General features: G+C 41.8%; 1 protein-coding gene across 3 annotated transcripts in view; it reads right to left on the bottom strand.

Annotated features, from left to right (window-relative positions):
- The window catches only part of CLCF1 (cardiotrophin like cytokine factor 1), a 91775-nt gene that overhangs the window by 53751 nt on the left and 17363 nt on the right, over nt 1–20661 (bottom strand). For 2 of the 3 annotated variants that reach the window (XR_011024323.1, XM_068255556.1), the window contains exon 2: nt 13277–13440. Coding sequence is in view for 2 of the 3 variants with exons in the window: in XM_068255556.1 (XP_068111657.1) it covers nt 13277–13440 (164 nt within the window). In the remaining variant the exon portion in view is untranslated. The remainder of the gene's footprint in view (nt 1–13276; nt 13441–20661) is intronic. The other variant, XM_068255557.1, reaches the window with a different exon arrangement.

Genomic DNA, 20661 nt, shown 5'->3' on the forward strand with positions numbered 1-20661 from the left:
GAGACCTGCCGTCAGATCACCTCTCAAGTGCATTGTTTACATCTGTTCTCTCCTCTAAACACCCACTAATTACCCATCAATCACCCCCTATCACCACCTGTCCGTTACCCATCAGATCAGACCCTAATCTGCCCCTTGCGGGCACCCAATCACCCGCCCACACGCTCAGATTGCCCTCAGACACACCCTTATCAATTCGCCAGTGCATTATTTACATCTGTTCTTCTCTGTAATAACTCACCGATCACCTGTCAATCACCTATCAATCACCCCCTGTCACTGCCACCCATCAATCACCCCCTGTCACTGCCACCCATCAATCAGCCCCTAACCTGCCCCTTGCGGGCAATGTGATCACCCACCCACACCATCAGATTGCCTGCAGACCCGCCGTCAGATCACCTCCCAAGTGCATTGTTCACATCTGTTCTCTCCTCTAAACACCCACTAATTACCCATAAATCACCCCCTGTCACTGTTACCCATCAGATCAGACCCTAATCTGCCTCTTGCGGGCACCCAATCACCCGTCCACATGCTCAGACTGCCCTCAGACCCCCCCTTATCTGCTCCCCAGTGCATTATTTACATCTGTTCTTCCCTGTAATAACCCACTGATCACCTGTCAATTACCTATCAATCACCCATCAATCACCCCCTGTCACTGCCACCTATCAATCACCCCCTGTTACTGCCACCCATCAATCAGCCCCTACCTGCCCCTTGCGGGCAATCTGATCACCCACCCACACCATCAGATCGCCTGCAGACCCGCCGTCAGATCACCTCCCAAGTGAATTGTTTACATCTGTTCTCTCCTCTAAACACCCACTAATTACCCATCAATCACCCCCTGTCACTGCTACCCATCAGATTAGACCCCTATCTGCCCCTAGGGCACCCAGTCACCCGCCCACACCCTCAGAACGCCCTCAGACCCCAGCCCTGATCACCTCGCCAGTGCATTGCTTGCATCTATTCCCCCCTCTAATCACACCTTGAGACACCCATCAATCACCACCTGTCACCCCCTAGCACACCTACCCATCAGATCAGGCCCTAATTTGCCCCGTGTGGGCTCCTGATCCCTCGGCCAAACCCTCAGATCCCCTTCCAATCACCTCCCCAGTGCATTGATTGCATCTATTTTCCCATCTAACCACCCCCTGAGACACCCATCAATCACCTCCTGTCACCCCCCCTAGCACTCCTATCCATCACATCAGGCCCAATACTACCTGTCATCTAAAAGGCCACCCTGCTTATGACCGATTCCACAAAATTCGCCCCCTCATAGACCACCTGTCATCAAAATTTGCAGATGCTTATACCCCTGAACAGTCATTTTGAGACATTTGGTTTCCAGACTACTCACGGTTTTGGGCCCGTAAAATGCCAGGGCAGCATAGGAACCCCACAAGTGACCCCATTTTAGAAAAAAGACACCCCAAGGTATTCTGTTAGGTGTATGATGAGTTCATAGAAGATTTTATTTTTTGTCAAAAGTTAGCAGGAATTGATTTTAATTGTTATTTTCACAAAGTGTCATTTTTCACTAACTTGTGACAAAAAAATAAAATCTTCTATGAACTCACCATACACCTAACGGAATACCTTGGGGTGTCTTCTTTCTAAAATGGGGTCACTTGTGGGGTTCCTATACTGCCCTGGCATTTTAGGGGCCCTAAACCGTGAGGAGTAGTCTAGAAAACAAATGCCTCAAAATGACCTGTGAATAGGATGTTGGGCCCCTTAGCGCACCTAAGCTGCAAAAAAGTGTCACACATGTGGTATCGCCGTACTCAGGAGAAGTAGTATAATGTGTTTTGGAGTGTATTTTTACACATACCCATGCTGGGTGGGAGAAATCTCTCTGTAATAGGACAATTGTGTGTAAAAAAAATCAAAAATTTGTCATTCACAGAGATATTTCTCCCACTCAGCATGGGTATGTGTAAAAATACACCACAAAACACATTATACTACTTCTCTTGAGTACGGCGGTACCACATGTGTGGCACTTTCTTGCACCCTAAGTGCGCTAAGGGGCCCAAAGTCCAATGAGTACCTTTAGGATTTCACAGGTCATTTTGCCTCATTTGGTTTCAAGACTACTCCTCACGGTTTAGGGCCCCTAAAATGCCAGGGCAGTATAGGAACCCCACAAATGACCCCATTTTATAAAGAAGACACCCAAAGGTATTCCGTTAGGAGTATGGTGAGTTCATAGAAGATATTATTTTTTGTCACAAGTTAGCGGAAAATGACACTTTGTGAAAAAAAAAACTATTAAAATCAATTTCCGCTAACTTGTGACAAAAAATAAAATCTTCTATGAACTCACCATACTCCTAACGGAATACCTTGGGGTGTCATCTTTCTAAAATGGGGTCATTAGTGGGGTTCCTATACTGCCCTGGCATGTTAGGGGCCCTAAACCGTGAGGAGTAGTCTTGAAACCAAATGTCACAAAATGACCTGTGAAATCCTAAAGGTACTCATTGGACTTTGGGTCCCTTAGCGCAGTTAGGGTCCAAAAAAGTGCCACACATGTGGTATCGCCGTACTCAGGAGACGTACTATAATGTGTTTTGGGGTGTATTTTTACACATACCCATGCTCAGTGGGAGAAATATCTCTGTAAATGGACAATTGTGTGTAAAAAAAAAATAAAAAAAAATGTCATTTACAGAGATATTTCTCCCACCCAGCATGGGTATGTGTAGAAATACACCCCAAAATACATTATACTACTTCTCCTGAGTACGGCAATACCACAGGTGTGGCACTTTTTTGCAGCCTAACTGCGCTAAGGGGCCCAAAGTCCAATGAGCACCTTTAGGATTTACAGGGGTGCTTATAATTAGGCACCCCCCAAAATGCCAGGACAGTAAACACACCCCACAAATGACCCCATTTTGGAAAGTAGACACTTCAAGGTATTCAGAGAGGAACATAGTGAGTCCGTGGCAGATTTCATTTTTTTTTTCGCAAGGTAGAAGAAATGGAAACTTTTTATTTAGTCACAAAGTGTCATTTTCCGCTAACTTGTGACAAAAAATAAAATCTTCTATGAACTCTCCAGTGAATACTTTGGGATGTCTTCTTTACAAAATGGGGTCATTTGGGGGTATTTATACTATCCTGGAATTTTAGCACCTCATGAAACCTGACAGGTGGTCAGAAAAGTCAGAGATGCTTCAAAATGGGAAAATTCACTTTTGGCACCATAGTTTGTAAACGCTATAACTTTTACCCAAACCAATAAATATACACTGAATGGATTTTTTTTTATCAAAGACATGTAGCAGAATAAATTTGGACAAAAATGTATGCAGAAATTTTACTTTATTTGAAAAATGTCAGCACAGAAAGTAAAAAAAATCATTTATTTGACAAAATTCATGTCTTTTTTGATGAATATAATAAAAACTAAAACTCGCAGCAGCAATCAAATAGCACCACAAGAAAACTGTATTAGTGACAAGAAAAGGAGGTAAAATTCTTTTAGATAGCATGTTGTATGACCGAGCAATAAACAGTGAAAGCTGCAGTGGTCTGAATGGAGAAAAAGGCTCTGGTCCTTAACCACCTTAGCGGTATGGACGAGCTCAGCTCGTCCATTACCGCCAGAGGGTGCTGCTCAGGCCCTGCTGGGCCGATTTTGATAAAATAAAAAGCAGCACACGCAGCCGGCACTTTGCCAGCCGCGTGTGCTACCTGATCGCCGCCGCTCTGCGGCGATCCGCTGCGTGCAGCGCCGAAAGAGGGTCCCCCCAGCCGCCCGAGCCCTGCGCAGCCGGAACAAATAGTTCCGGCCAGCGCTAAGGGCTGGATCGGAGGTGGCTGACGTCAGGACGTCGGCTGACGTCCATGACGTCACTCCGCTCGTCGCCATGGCGACGAGGAAAGCCAAACAAGGAAGGCTGCTCATTGCAGCCTTCCTTGTTACTTCTGATTGCCGGAGGCGATCAGAAGAACGCATTCGGAGCGCCCTCTAGTGGGCTTTCATGCAGCCAACTTTTAGTTGGCTGCATGAAAGTTTTTTTTTAATTAAAAAAAAACCCTCCCGCAGCCGCCCTGGCGATCTCAATAGAATGCCAGGGTGGTTAAGGGGCGAAAAGACTGTGGTCCTCAAGTGGTTAATATCTCTACAGAAGAAACTTCACAGTAAAGCTGGCCATGCACCTATAGCTTGCCACCTGATGTGGCAAAATGATTGATTCCTTTCCGATAGTCAGAAAGGAATCAATTGCTACCATACACAGCACATCAATTTTCAACAAATTCAAGGAAGGATTCTATTGAAAATCAGGACTGTACTGTTCAATGGAGTGTAATGCTGAGGCCTTTCAATCGACTGCCTCTTCTGCCCATACCCCTTACTTTTTCCATCAAGTCCGATAAATATTTTTGGTCACAATTGATCAAAATTCCAAACTATCAGACATTTTGGGGGTGTTGATTTCAAACAGATGAATTGCATCTGCAAGGAAATATAACAGGAAAACTGTCACGTCACACATGCGCCATGTGCTATATGGCAGCAGCGAGCGGGGCGCGAATACAGAAGTGTAAGATGTGTGGGCGCAGCGGCAGGGACAGTGGAAAGGTAAAGTATAAATGCACAGGCAGGGGGGCTCATTTATATTAGGGGAGACAGTGTTGGGGGTTCCGTCACGTTCATCGCTCGGCCCTGATATCATGCATCATTACTGCTGCGTACGCGATCAACCATCTCAGCCTGAGATTGCCCAGCCTGTCCGATCAATACCTCCGACCAATTTTGGGCCAAAATTAGTTGAATCGTATATCAGGCATGCTTGTGGCAGCACCAATTTACCAATTTACATCTGATGCGATAATAATTATTGAACCGGCTGATAATCGCTAGATGTATCAGATCAGGTATCAGATAATGATAAACACATCATAGTACACAAACATGACCACGGTTTCTTGCTGAGCGTGCTCTGACTGGCTGCTGCTCCATAGCGACCCATGTGCTTTCAGTCCAGAAGGGGGTAAGAGGTTTACACATTAACTCATTCATTCATATTCAGCTTTCAGTAGGAATAATACATAAATAAAAAGACCTACTAATACACTGGTACAAGAGTTTTGAAACGTATGGTTTTAATTACCTCTCTACAAAGAAAAAAAAATCTAAGAATTCCGATAGAGTTTGCTGAAATATCTGCACTGTGACCTGAACATGAATTGTTACTTCCTTAACAAAACTGAGGTATGATTTCAAAGGAAAGATAAAGGAAAATGGCTGCCAATGGGAGTCCCTGGCATTGCTGCTGGTCAGCGGTTCGTATGGGCATGTGGACATAAGTCGGGGATTCCCTGTCTTTGGAATATAAGACGCCGGGTTTTTTTCCTCACCATTTTTTGAGGAGAAAAAGTGCATCTTATATTTCAAAAAATACGGTATAGTGTGGATTACAAGTGATGTAATGTTTTTTTAGAGATATATCATCTTAACTTGGTATATTGCCTAAAGTGACATAGTAAGAATGTAGTAACATTGTTTGGACTGAGGCAAACATCAGTAAACAGTACAGGGAACCACTTACCTGATTAACATTGACCGTAAAGTCTTGCAGGGGACTTGCCATTTTGTATTAGAGACAACATTAGACTATTTTCATGATATACAGCAGCAAGAAAAAGTATGTGAACCATTTAGAATTATATGGATGTCTGCTTTAACTAATACCACACAAATAATTACGCTAAATGTTTCCATGTTTTCATTGAACACACCATGTAAACATTCATAGTGCAGGTGGAAAAGGTATGTGAACCCTTGGATTTAATAACTGGTTGAACCTCCTTTGGCAGCAATAACTTCAACCAAACATTTCCTGTAGTTGCAGATCAGATGTGCACAACAATCAGGAGTAATTCTTGACCATTCCTCTTTATATAACTGTTTCAGTTCCGCAATATTCTTGGGGTGTCTGCTGTAAATCGCTTTCTTGAGGTCATGCCACAGCATCTCAATCGAGTTGAGGTCAGGACTCTTGCTGGACCACTCCAGAAGGCGTATTTTCTTCTGTTTAAGTCATTCTGTTGTTGATTTACTTCTATGCTTTGGGTCGTTGTCCTGTTGCAACACCCATCTTCAATTTGTGCAGAAATCCATATAATTCCAAAGGGTTCACATACTTTTTATTGCTACTGTATAAAGTGCAATGGCCATGAGACACAATTAGTTCTCCACTGAAGCAATTGTTGGTGAAAAAGTGAAAAGTGAAAAAGTGAATGGTTAACCTGAACTGGAAAAAACACTGAGCAGACATTTTCTAGGATCCAACATCTATTGTCCCATGGACTGACCTAGTACCAAGGGAGAACTCGAAAAGATTTCATGCACAAACAAATTAGATTTCATGTAAAACTAGTAGAAGACTTGATGCAAAAAATGGTTGTAGAGAAGGTAAGGAAAAATTAATGCTGAGCTAAAGATTACCCTAAATTGGCCTATAGCTCTGTACAAAAACATTTGGTAAAATGGTAAACTCCCTAAAACATAAAGCAGGTCATTTAAGCGCCCGGCGCTCATCGGCGAGTGCCGAAGCTGGGCGTCGTCATAACACTAGAGAATTTGGGGATCTGGCAATCACCAGATGCTGAATTACAACTTCCTCCGAGTTTCTACAACTCAGAGGGGGAATAGTATTTAACGCCACAGGGGATTTGAATGGCAGCAGGGTGAGCCGCCATTTGACTCACCAGCGGCTCAATAATACGTACGCCTAAAACAGACCAGACCAGAACAGCACATCAATTTGTCAGGGAACAGAATACTGGCAGATTTGATTAAAACTAACTTGTGTACTGCTACTTTAAAACGCAACTTACCGTAAATTAGTTAAAAACGACCCATACAGTTTTTGAGGTGTCCAGGTAGACCTCAAATAGCTTATGGTGAAATATAACTATAACTATATTCATTAGACTGTATTCTCTGAAAACTTCTGTTCACTAGTCGTGTTACAGTCTCTGACTCCAGCTACTCCTTCTGCAGATTTAGAATGAGCACATCAGTGGTAAGCATACTTGTGCCAGTCTGGGTATTCAAAACCCAGCAACACCAACACAGGGAGATTGATACAGCAGGTTGGAGAGACCCTTTAGCCACATAACAGAAGAGATGCATCCTGCAGTCTGACAGACACCCCTGTAACATTTGTACTTGACACTTGCCAACGGCCACAGGACCAGTATTTTAGCATTAAAACAGGTATCTAGTATATTGGAGACTATATTAAAAGATCTACCTTTTAAAATGAGATCATCCTACAGATACTGTCTACGAAAGTGTTGGTGAACATCAGTCCCTTCATGTTCACAGTGACAGCCTAAGAGCCAAGTCCAGGGTAACAGTACCTAATGTCTCTGCTTAATCTGGGACATCCATTCACATGCCCTTCCCATGATAAGTTCTACAGAATATCCAAAAAGCTCATAGTGACCCAGAATCACTAGAAATTATAAAAGACCAAAAAGTCCTCCTACTAAAAAGCAATGCTGAATGTGATTTGCCGTCCACTCTAAAACTAAATTATCACAAATACCTTGTGGTGCCAAAATTTATGCACATGTCTAATTTTGTTGTATCTAATAAACTTAATTTCACTTCGCAAACATTACTGCGTTTGTCTCCTATATGATATATTTAACTGACATTTTTTTTCCTGTATAAATCGTTGGTTGTTACAATAAAAAATGTCCAATAAATATATCATATAGGAGACACACACAGTGATATTTGAAAAGTGAAATGAAGTTTATTGCATTTACAGAAAGCGCGCAATAATTGTTCAAATAAAATTAGGCAGGTGCATAAATTTTGGCACTGTTGTAATTTTATTGATTCCAAAAGCTTTAGAAATAATTATTGGAATTTAAATTGGCTTGGTAAGCTCAGTGAACCCTGACCTACATACACGGGTGAATCCAATTATAAGAAAGAGTATTTAAGGGGGTCAATTGTAAGTTTCCCTCCTCTTTTAAAATTCTCTGAAGAGCAGCAACATGGGGGTCTCAAAACAACTCTCAAATGACCTGAAGACAAAGATTGTTCACCATCATGGTTTAGGGGAAGGATACAAAAAGCTGTCTCAGAGATTTCAGCTGTCTGTTTCCACAGTTAGGAACATATTGAGGAAATGGAAGACCACAGGTTCAGTTCAAGTTAAGGCTCGAAGTGGCAGACCAAGAAAAATCTCAGATAAACAGAAGCGATAAATGGCGAGAACAGTCAGAGTCAACCCACAGACCAGCACCAAAGACCTAAAACATCATCTTGCTGAAGATGGAGTCACTGTGCATCGTTCAACCATTCGGCGCACTTTGCACAAGGAGATGCTGTATGCAGAGGAAGACTTTTCTCCTCCCACAGCACAAAAAGAGCCACTTTAGGTATGCTAAAGCACATTTGGACAAGCCAGCTTCATTTTGGAATAAAGTCCTGTCTTTGGACTGCTGAAACTAAAATTTAGTTATTTGGGCATAACAAGGGGCGTTATGCATGGAGGAAAAACAACACAGCATTTCAAGAAAAACATCTGCTACCTACAGTAAAATATGGTGGTGGTTCCATCATGCTGTGGGGCTGTGTGGCCAGTTCAGGGACTGGGAATCTTGTCAAAGTGGAGGAACTCATGGATTCCACTCAGTATCATCAGATTCTGGAGACCAATGTCCAGGAATCAGTGACAAAGCTGAAGTTGCGCCGGGGCAGGATCTTTCAACAAGACAACAACCATAAACACTACTCAAAATCCACTAAGGCATTCATGCAGAGGAACAAGTACAATGTTCTGGAATGGCCAACTCAGTCCCCAGACCTGAATATAATTGAAAACCTGTGGTGTGAGTTAAAGAGAGCTGGCCATGCTCGGAAGCCATCAAACCTGAATGAACTAGAGATGTTTTGTAAAGAGAAATGGTCCAAAATACCTTCAACCAGAATCCAGACTCTCATTGGAACCTACAGGAAGCGTATAGAGGCTGTAATTTCTGCAAAAGGAGGATCTACTAAATATTGATTTCATTTCTTTTTGTTCTGCCAAAATTTATGCACCTGTCTAATTTTGTTTAAACAATTATTGCACACTTTCTGTAAATCCAATAAACTTAATTTCACTTCACAAAACATTACTATTTGTCTCCTATATGATATATTTAACTGACATTTTTTATTGCAATAGCCAACGATTTTTACAGGAAAATCATGACGATTAACAACGTTGCCCAAACTTTCGCATTCCACTGTATTTTTTTAGAGTACAGGGATCATTTTGAGGTCAGGTCCGCTTTAAGGACAACTGAAGTAAGAGAGATATGGAGGCTGACATATTTTATTTAATTTTAAACAATACTCATAGCCTGGCAGTTCTGCTGATCCTCTGCCTCTACTTTTAGCCATAGACCATGAACAAGCATGCAGATTAGATGTTCCTTACAAAAATCTGACAAGATTAGCATCATGTTTGTTTGAGGTGTGTGATCCAAATACTATACTGAAGCCAGTTAGATCAGTAGGTTGCCAGGTAACTGGCATTGTTTAAAATGAAATATGGCAGCCTCTGTATGCCTAACTTTGGGTTCAACTTTAAATGAGCAACTGTAGTTTCCCATGATGCATCACTCCTGGTGTATATCGGTTTGCTATACACGAGCTATAGGCTTGTTATACACCAGCAGTTCTGGATGTAAGCCTGGCTTTAGGGGCAAAAAGAGATGATTTGCATATTCAGGAGTGATGCATCATGGGAAACCACAGTTGCTTACTTAAAGATGAATTATCCCAAATATCTTTTGGCAAATCACACTCAGCATTATAAGTTAAATTTAGTGTTGTTCTTAAACGTTTTAGTTGACAGTCTAATATTTATAAGGCATTCCAATCTTCTGCACCTAGTAAGTCTCAGGCAAGTATCAGATCAACTCACCCTAGCGTTCTTCCACCCGCCGTGTGACGCCACACTTGCGCTGCTCCGTCGCCCCTCTGCCCTTTTGCATAGCAGCAGTGGAAAACAGCCCTTAAGGTGTCCATTTACACTCTACAGCTTGATGCACACAACTGATTAAATTAAGTGGATCAAATTTGCCAGTGATCTATTGGCTCCAAAATGTCCAATCAATAATCAACTTCAGAACACTGAGTAATTGATAAATTGTTCATGCAAGCCAATATATTTAGGAGGGGAATGGAGGAAGGGGGCAGTAGCAGTGGCACAATCAATTCTTGATTAGATTTTTTCTGCAAACTTATCAAGCTCAAGTAGGGCTAGGCAGTAGGTACTGTGATCACTGCAACATAACTGACCTTCAATAAGAGAGTGAATGATCACTTGCTTTTCTTTTAAGCTGGTGCGGACTCAGTGGAGCTAAAAATAATAATGAAGGGGGGGGGGGGGGGATGGGGGTTAGGAGAAGCCATGCAAGAACAATCAAGGGTTGTGTTGTATTCCTGAGGGAACTGTGGACCTTCTGAGGGAGACAGGAAAGAACACAGAGACACCGGGAGCTCCTTATAGTGTAGTATGTTAAGATGATGCCTAGCATACAGGAGTGATACTCAGAAGCAATGTTTGCAAGACCAGCAACCACAGTGTAATCGCCAGTGAGGAAATCCCATCCTCGGGTTCTTGGGTCTCAGGTCGGATGGGTTGCGCTCCAGAAAAAAAGTTGTAAAAAAGTTCAAAGAACTAAAACAAACAAACAAAAAAATAGCCACTTAGGGGGAGAAGGGGGGGGGGGGTGCTGTGAAGCCTAAAACTGGAGAGGAGGAGGCGCCCCAAAGTTAATTTTTGTATTAGTAACTTAATCAATTATAAAATTGAAAATGATTATTGAAAAGTAGTAGGGTCTAGTGTCTTAATTATAATAAATGTTATTACCTCATACAGGCTTTGGCCTTTTTAGAGGTAAGCTTTTAAATTTCCAATTTTATTATTGATTTAGCTACTACCGCTAAAACTTAATTTTGGGGTGCCTCCTCTCCAGTTGTATGCAAGAACTTTTCCCTCAACCTCTAATGAGCCACCTGCAGCAGTCGCCAACTAGCTTGAGAAGCCAAGGAACAGTGAAGACAACGCAGAGTACAGACTGTATGAAATATGGATACATTTGTTCCAAAATGAGCACAAGGGTCGGCGTGTTAAAAGCAAAGTTTATTCCGAGAAGATGAATGCAGGGCTTACTATTCTTATTTTAAACAATGGAAATTGCTTCATTTGAAGGCAGGGCTGTCTGAGTCACAGACTTGCAAAAAGCATGGATGTAGTCTAGGGAGGCTCAAAGTCATAGTGTCTGATATACACATTCTGGGTCAACAAACTGCAATCCAGACAACTTCCATTTTTTTTTTAGAACAAGGTTAGAAATTGCAGCTTTTGAAACTTCTCAGTATAGTTCCACCTTCAGACCCTGGTTTAAAACAAAAATGGGATTCACACATTTTGCTAATTTAAAAAGAATTTGATTCAATGTTTGGGAGTCAATAATTGAAGCCCTAGTTTAGACGTGTTTTTAATGCATATTTTGAGGAATACAGTCATGGGTGAAATTGTGGGAACCCCAGAAATGTTTCCAGAAAATCGAGTATTATGTTGCAGCAGGACAATGACCCCAAACATATAGCAAAAAGCACCCAGAAAATGATGGCAACAACGTGCTGGAGAATTCTGAAGAGGCCAGCAATGAGTCCAGATCTAAATCCCATTGAACTATAGCAAATACAAAGAGACTAGAAATCCCCCTTGTTGTAGTAATAAAAACTAAACAATGAGCAAAAAAATATACAGGATGTGAGGAAAGTACAAAAAGTACATAATCTAAAAACAATTAAGAACAAGGCAGCCAGACCTGGGCCTTAGGCCCCTAATATAACAATAATGAATGCAAACCCAGCGTATCAGATAATAGCAATAATCTTGTATGCGACTCACCCATGGATCTCTGCAGCAAGAAAATATATAAAAATATCGAAACAGTGCCACAAAAAAAGAATCAAAAATATATCAAATCCCATTGAACACCTGTGGAGAGATCTTAAAATTGCTGTTGGTAAAATGTGCCCTTCCAAGAAGAGACCTGGAGAGGTTTGCAAAGGAAGGGTGGTCCAAGATTCAGGGAGAGAGGTGTAAGAAGCTTATTAATGGTTATAGTCAGTGACTGATTTCAGTTATTTTTTCCAAAGGGTGTGCAACCAAACATTAAGTTAAGGGTGCCACTAATTTTATCTAGCCCATTTTTGGAGTTTTATGTGACATTATGTCCAATTTGCTTTTTTTCCCCCTCCCTATCTTTGTTTTGTTTCAATACACACAAAACGAATAATCATGTTACGGCATTACTTTTCTGTGAGAAATACTTGATTTCCTAGAAAAATGTCTGGGGGCCAACAATTTCAGCCATGACTGTATATCATAATTTTTTATGCAAAAATACAATGGTGCAATGTACATAAAGCATTTTTGCAATTTTTGTATTTTTTATTTACTTCTTGGGTTTACAAAACTGTCTTCCTGTGTGAATGTCAGATGCATCTTTGTTGGTCTGAATAGCATGTTGTGATTTGCCCAAACTCCCTACCAATGATCGCCAACACCTCAGGTAAAAGCTAGGAGGGTGCACTAGTTAGTATTTCACTGTGAACGCAGAGCCTATCTATTTTGTTTTGTTCTCAGCATTGCAACACTACAGCTGTGCAGAAACTCATAAATTCCTTTCTAGTTCCTCCCTGCAAAATTTATAATAAAACATTTACTCTTCCCACCCCTTCCTCAGAGTGTTTATATAATAATAAGTTAAATAAAAGAGCAGTGAGAAATGGCTTCTTATTACAGAAAGGACAGTGTGATGAGAGGTACATATATGGCTTATATAAAGTTACCGCAACGGCCACAAACAATTACTGTCCCTTAGCAGTGGGAGGAGGTGGGCTACATCAACTGATGTGCTTTGTGTCGGGGAAGGAAATTTTGCTCTCCTGGCAGTAAGGAGCTACTGAATGCAGCCTCCGAGAAGCCAGGCAGGTACTCTCAACATGTTCATTACGAAAAGTACAGACATGCAACAGACAAAACTTACCGTACATACAATGAAAAATGGGAGGCTGAACTAGGCCTTTAAGGTGACTTACTTGGGCTTGGATCTTTTTCATAGACTTTGGGTCTTTGATAGTAGAAAAACAAATTAAACAAATTTGATTGCATGATAAATATATAAAAAAAGGAAGTCTCCTACTTACATACGGACCAGCCAAAGAGCGGAGTTGGTGCTCCAGGTATTTAGTGAGGTCGTAGCTTTTCTGTATTGAGCTTCTAGCTAAAGGATCTGTTATGTTTAAGGCATCAAGAGAGACCGCATGCAAGAAAGAAACCAGCATAGCACATAGGACTCTTTGTGAGCCCTCTTCAGAGACAGTAAGTGACCAGTTTATTAAGAAAGGATGGCAGAGAGAGAAAAAGCAGAGGAAAATGATGGTGGAGGGTGGAGGCGAGAAGGGGGGTGTCCCAGAAGACAAAGTGAATAATAGTCAAAGGGGGAAGGGGAAAAATAGAGAAGTAGAAATAGGAAGCATTTTAAGACATAAAAGATCACGCAAATTACATAAACACAGTGTAGAAATGAGAAAAGTTAAATAGTGAGGGGAAAAACAGAAAAGGAAAAAAAAAACAGAAATATTAGACAAGGGTAATTTTAGAATAAATGTACCATTTAGCAGTAAATACATATGGCAAGGAATTGTACAAAGTGTAAAAACACATTCCCATTGGCAATGAAAGTAGAATTTTGGCCTGCAGCTCTCAACAAGATCCTCCAGTTTATTCTACCTATACTGAAAACCTTCGCTTGTGGACACTGGTAATTACACCGGTAATTGTAATAGCTTGCAACATGAATATTAATTTCCAATCGTCATAGAGAAGTATGATTAACCACTGAAAAATGTATCTGTAATTAGTATTCAAAGTACTTTTTCCAGGGATGGAAAGTCACTTCTATCCAGCTAGGCATTCTCCATTTGTCTGCACTAAAAATAAGCCACAGTCTGTGGGCGATAATATATATACCATATAATATATGAGCTTGTAATAATGGGACGCATTATGCATTTGTATACCCTTGCAAATAGAGATCCTTGAGATAGTGGTGGAAGCACAGTTTATTAATTTTCTGCATAATCATGATTTAGATTACAAATACAAATAAGGAAACAGAATATGGTATCTATGATTCAACAGTTGTACAGTAGGCAGTAAAGATTAAAAGACTTTAAATCTGGCCATACACTAGGCCGATTCCTGCCAGATCGACAGCAGATTAGATCACTGGGATCGAATCTGCTGTCACATCATTCCCGCAACACGCTGAATTTCGATCCATTTTGTCCAATCCCGTCGATCGCTCCGTGCGGAAAACTACCGTCAATCGCCCGCGGGTAGGGAGCGCGTCGCTAGCGGCGTTCGAGTACCTGACGACCGACGCAATAGAGCCCGCATACATTACCTGCTCCGCCGGCACGACTGCCCCCGGTCACCGCTGCTCCGTCTCCGCGCTGGTCTGGTCCCTGGGTCCGGCATGCTTCACTTCTTCTAGCCCGCCAGGAAGTTTGAACAGTAGAGGGCGCTCTACTGTTTAAACTTCCTGCCGGGCAGGAAGAAGTAAAGCATGCAGGACCTGGAGACCAGAGCGGAGACGGAGCAGCGGTGACCAGGGGGCTGTCGCGCCGGCGGAGCAGGTAATGTATGCGGCGCGGGGAGGGGGGGGGGGAAGGGCCGCAGCAGCACCACCACCACAACAGATTGTGAACGGTTTCAGGCTGAAATCGGTTCACAATCTGTTTGCAGTAAAGGTAGCCATACGATCCCTCTCTGATCAGATTCGATCAGAGAGGGATCTATCTGTCGGTCGAATTTGATGGCAAATCGACCAGTGTATGGCTACCTTAAGGAAAAGAAATTGATTGTGCTTAAAGAGACTATGTAACAACATTTTCAGCCTTAGTTCTTCTATCCTATAAGTTCCTATGCCTGTTCTAATGTGCTCTGGCATACTGCAGCCTTTCCTAATTGCACAGTGGCTGTGTTATCTCTGTTATATGATCTAATCTGTTTCCTTCTGTTGTGTCTGTCGGGCTAAGGCTTGAATGTGTGGAATGTGCAGGGCTGCTTGTGATTGGATAGAAGCGATACACACCCTCTGCAGGCACCCTGCACACCCTGTATGACTCACACACTCTGCTTATGTGAGCCTATCACAAGCTGGTTAGTTTGTTTGTAAACACTGCCTAAAACTGTTAATTACAAGCCAGGATTGCAGCAGAGAGTGGCAGAAACAGCACAGAGGGGCCCAGAAGAACATACTGAATAGAATGGTATGCTTTTTGCTGTAAAAATTTTAGAGTATTGTTAGTGCTAACCTTCATCTAAAGTTTAAGATTTGCCCAGGAGCCAACTTTTGTGTTGCCAAGTGGTGGCAAGGGACTGATCGGCACTGCTCTCATTTCCGAAAATGGTTGGAAATTTTGAGCTGATGGTTAGGTACAAGTTATAAAGAAGTAATCATGGACATGGTGCTAAGATATGTTGCTCATGGAGTGCATGTGTTGCTGAATATGATGGCCTGACAAAGCGGATGTGGGGGGTGAAAGCTATTGCAAAGTTGGGGTGGGAGGGTCTGTCATCCAACATCCACTAGACACAGTTTACCAGCTAATCATCCCTTCAGCTACCAGGATGAGAGTTCAAATGCAGAGTTTATGCGAACGTCTATGGCCACCAGCTGGTCCTCTCTTGATCCCTCAACCCTCATGCGGCGTTGGTAGCGAAGAGAGAGGAGTGGGGACGGGGTCTATGTCACAAGCATGCCATCTTGCGTCACAACACGTTTCGCCGTTTGCCACGCCTTCTTCAGGTGACGCCACTGCTTATCATGTCTCGGAAGAAAAGGATAGAATCTCATGAGAAATGGATAATTAAAACAAGGATGTGATTGTCACTATTTAGTGTGCGCTGGCCATGAATCAACTCGCCGTATAAAGAAGCCGTGAGGGCCCTTTCACACTGAGGCCACCGCAGCCTAATGTTAATCTATGGGGGAGTGCACATTCCCCACGTTGTGGTACGCTGCGCCAGAAGTGGCTTAACACGCTTCAATACCTATGGTACCGCGTGGCTCCTGTGGCGACCTGCGGCGGGCCGGAAGCCATGTAAGTCTATGGTAACGTGCGTACTTTTTATTAACCCGCCGCAGTTATCTGCGTGGCGCATGTGCGGAAGCGTATTTTGAAAATACGCTTCTGCGCATGTCATTGATTGCCAAACAGGAAGTGAGTGTCACTTCCTGTTTGGCCAGGTGGCAGACAGGGGTTACCGTGTACTAACGCAGTAATCCCTGAAGGCCGTTTTTGGCGGTGTGGTGCGGCCGCTGCACCACTAATCTGTAGTGTGAAGCCAGCCTTACTAATAGTGTAAAACATGAGGGGTTTCTTAACATGAAGGCATGAAATATTAGTCAAAGAATCAGCAGGACAGCTAGGGCAATCAGCACGGTTTAAAAGGGATCAAAATCCCTTTAAACCCTTTTTACAGGAAAACTGAAGTGAAAATAAACGTATGAAATCATGAATTATACTGTATGTGTAGTATGGCTAATGAATAGAAAATAAGAAGCAAAGAAAAGAGTCATATTTTTATTTTCAGTTATACAGCTTTCTTTATAACATTAGATCATACTTTCACAGTTGCAGTTTAGAGTCCACTGTATTTTCAACCAGTAAAACGAAGCAGAAGTAATAACCCTGTGAATTTTTCTGCAGTAAAACCTTATCTCAAGCTGTCTCTCACTGTTTCTTTGCTGTTTAAGCTCTTCAAAAAACGGGACTGCGTTCGACCAAGTTGGTTAACTAGCTCAGAAATGCTCTTTAACAAAGATAACAACTCAAGTTTTTTTTAACTCTTCCTATAATGGAAAACAAAAAGGCACATAACGTAATTTCTTAGCAGGGGTAGTATCATATGTGAATATTTTTATCTCATTATGCCACATGTCGCTTCAAATTTGCTTTAACTACCCGTATGAATGGTCCAAACAGTCCCTCAACAGAGCTCAGAATCTAATAATCCCATCACATTCTGGGACCAATTCTAAAAAGAAACAGTTAGCCTTCCAGTATGTTGTGTGTGTTGTGAAAGGTACTGAAATACTGAAATACTAGGAGAAAACCTACACAAACCTTATGCAAATAGTGTTCTGACAAGGAACTGCACTACAAGGCAGAGGCTATCCACTTAGCCACTGTGCTTACATTGCTGCAAAGCTTGATAGTTAATTAGTCCAGTTCTGATTTGCAAGATTAAGTATGATAACCCTAGCACAGCATTACATGTGTATAGCCTCTTTCACGCGCACAACTGAACTGCGCGCATCACGCAATTCAGTCTTCCATCTGCCAACAGCCAAGCATGTTCTGTTTGCAATTTAAAGAAATCCTGAACTAAAAATTCAAAAAAAGTCAAAATAAAAATACACACGTCATACTTACCTCCTGTGTAGCCTACTCCTCAATCTCTTTCTCCTCTCCTGCATCTTGTTTGTCCACTGTGAGCAATTAAATTCTTTGTCCTCCATTTTGAAAATGGCCATTACCCCATAACAGCTTCCTGGTCAGCACACTGTTAAACTGTAATATCACCCACTTGAGCCATAGGGAAACATGGACATTATCTTGCACATTCAGTTGTAACTGACAGCAGCTGATATATAACTGACAGCGACTGGTATACTTCAGTTCTGACAAAATAGTGTCAGAACTGGAAGGGATCACTGTAAGAAGAAAATGGTGAGCTTCTGAGAGGAACTGGCGGTGAGCTAAGTATGTAATATTCATTTACAGCTACATCATGCATTTATTTTAAATATTTTTACTCAGTTCAGGTTCCCTTTAATGCAGCCATATAGAAGCAGTTGTAACCTTACCCCTGTCAGCATTTTATATACGGTATGGTTACCCAGCAACAAGAAACTGCCTCATGTCGTGACTCAGTGCAACGTCTCACCACTACCCATGTTAAGCGCCTGCCCGCTGCATGCTGAAAAGTAGTGGATTCACAGCTTACAATCTTGCGTGTGACAGGGACTTTAATCTCATCCTCCTACTGCATAATCACACATTTGGTAATACTGAGTTTCAGAACACTGACTTATTCCATACGCCATGCATTTCCAGACAGCCAAGTTGGCCTAAAAATGTAATGCATAATGCTGGCAGACTGCATAAATTCACATGGAAAATGTTTGTACTTATTTCTAATGTACCAAGAATAATGATGATAAAAATAATAATTTAAAATCAATTCAGAGCTGTAGCTTTTTAGCCCTCAAAATAAGATCATAAAGTCTTGCTGAGGAATACAAATCATTATTTTTTTTCCACAAGTGAATATATCAGCCTGCTTACTTTTAAAACTAACTATTTTATAGAACCATCCCAGTGACTCTATTTCAAACATATGCTGATACAATCCAAGGAACATCTCACACTCTTCGAAGGCAGCAAAAAACTGGAGGTATGTTGACCCCCTCAAGAGCTGTAAAAAAGCAAAAACTTTGAGGGCCACAACTGGCTGTCAGCCCAACCATTGAAAGACTTGTTCCCTAAAGGACAGTCCGGACAAACGGATCCACCATTGCTGGCTAACTGCGGCAATTTTGTGCGGAAAAACAACAGAAAATTGCATGATGTCAACGAGATGGAATTCTGAAAATAATTTAAAAAATAAATAAATCCTACGAACCGATTTTCTCTTTTTCCTGGCCTCTTTTTATACCCTTCTATCTCTATTATTTCTGTTCCTCACTCTGTTTTTACATGTAATAGGAAGCACATGTGAGCTTCATAGCAACGAAGGGAAACAGAAGAGGGACAAGAAGTAAAATATACAGTGCAAACAAGTTAGATATAGCAATGTTTTACCACATGACAGTATAGGAAAGCAGACATGGTGGGAAGTGAGTAGGAAAGGTTAACTGCAATATAAATGACAACTTTGGTTAAAAAAACCGAGAGCTACAAAGTTTTTACCTTCAATCACAGAGTCATTCTGTGGTGTTATGAAGAGATGAAGAACTCAGATTTTTGCAGCGGACTAAAAGGAACCAGAAAAGCCTTCCTCACTAAAACTGCTACATACAATTTTACCCTCCTGAAACAATAGGTATTTGCAAAAATCCACCTTCAGGAACAAGAGGTTTCTCTCATAATGCATCTCTGCCGGCTATAACAATAAATGTTAATAACACCCCTATAACTTCAGTTCCCAAAGCACGGTGCTTAGGGGTAATATTTGACTCCTCTCTCTTTTTTATTCCTCACATTCACTCCCTAACCAGCACCTGTCATCTCCAACTCAAAAACATATCTTGCATCCAACCATTTCTCACTCAGGACATAACTTAAAACATGCTCTTATGATATCTCGTCTGGATTATTATAACAGGAATCAGGAAAAAAAGGGTGCCTGGGGCTAATGGACTATTTGGGCCCCCTATAGGCACTAATGCAAAATATCGACTATTGGGCGCCCCCCCAAAAATAAATAAATTAAATTAGGGCGCCCAACAAATAATTTGTAAATTATCGGTTCAACTTTTTATACCATTTTTTCATTTTGATAATGTGTACAATATCGTTCTAACTTTTTATAGCATTTTCAAATTTGTTTTGAGAGTTATAATTTTGCAAAATATCATTTTGTGTATTAACCACTTCACAACGCAAGGGTTTTACCCCTGAAACACCAGCGCGATTTTTACGTTTCAGCGCTGCTTCCATTCTTTTCTTTCTGTGATATGATTGGGTATTGGGGACTGGGGTCCCCATAACCAATCATTGCACTGCAGAGCGGGGGTGTGTGTGCGCGCACGCAGGTCGCGGGGGCACGCGATCGCGCGCTGCACGTTTGTTTACTATTCATTGTTTTATTGTTATGAATGAAGACTGCCTCTGTTTGAAGCAGTCTTCATTCTATTCACAATCGGCGAGTCTAATTGGATTTAGGAACGCTTGTTCCTAACATCCAATTAGTCACCTGCTGTGCTGGCTGGCTGGAGTGTGCGCATGAGTTCCCCGCCCACTCCCAGCCAGTAAACAAACGAGTGCGCCTTTCTCCGTCCCTGGGGGTGAAGCAGTGTGCAGAGGGACGGAGAAATTTAGCACTGGGGGGGGGTGAAGGGATAGGGATAGATAGAGGCAAGGTTCTGTGTGAGAGCAGGGTTAGGTTTAGTTGTAGTGAAATATTGGTAATATTTACGATATTACGATTGTACATACGGTATATTTTCATTTTCATTGTAATAGACAATATTTTTAGATTTTATTACATGAAGAAACAATAAAAAAATTGTTATAGACAGTACAGTATCATAAAATTTTGGCTATACCCGTGTCCTTTTTTCCAGGCACCCTTATTTGATGTACCGTATATACTCGCAAGCAAGCCGAATTTTTGACCCACAAAAAGTGGGTTTAAAAGTTGGGGGGTCGGCTTGCTTGCGAGTGATGTGTCTGAGGGTCGTCCCCCGCCCTCTCCCACCCGCTCCCCCCGCGGCCGCTGCTATTACCTTAGCTCC

Source organism: Hyperolius riggenbachi, chromosome 10 (genome assembly GCF_040937935.1).
Source record: "Hyperolius riggenbachi isolate aHypRig1 chromosome 10, aHypRig1.pri, whole genome shotgun sequence".
NCBI lineage: Eukaryota > Metazoa > Chordata > Amphibia > Anura > Hyperoliidae > Hyperolius > Hyperolius riggenbachi.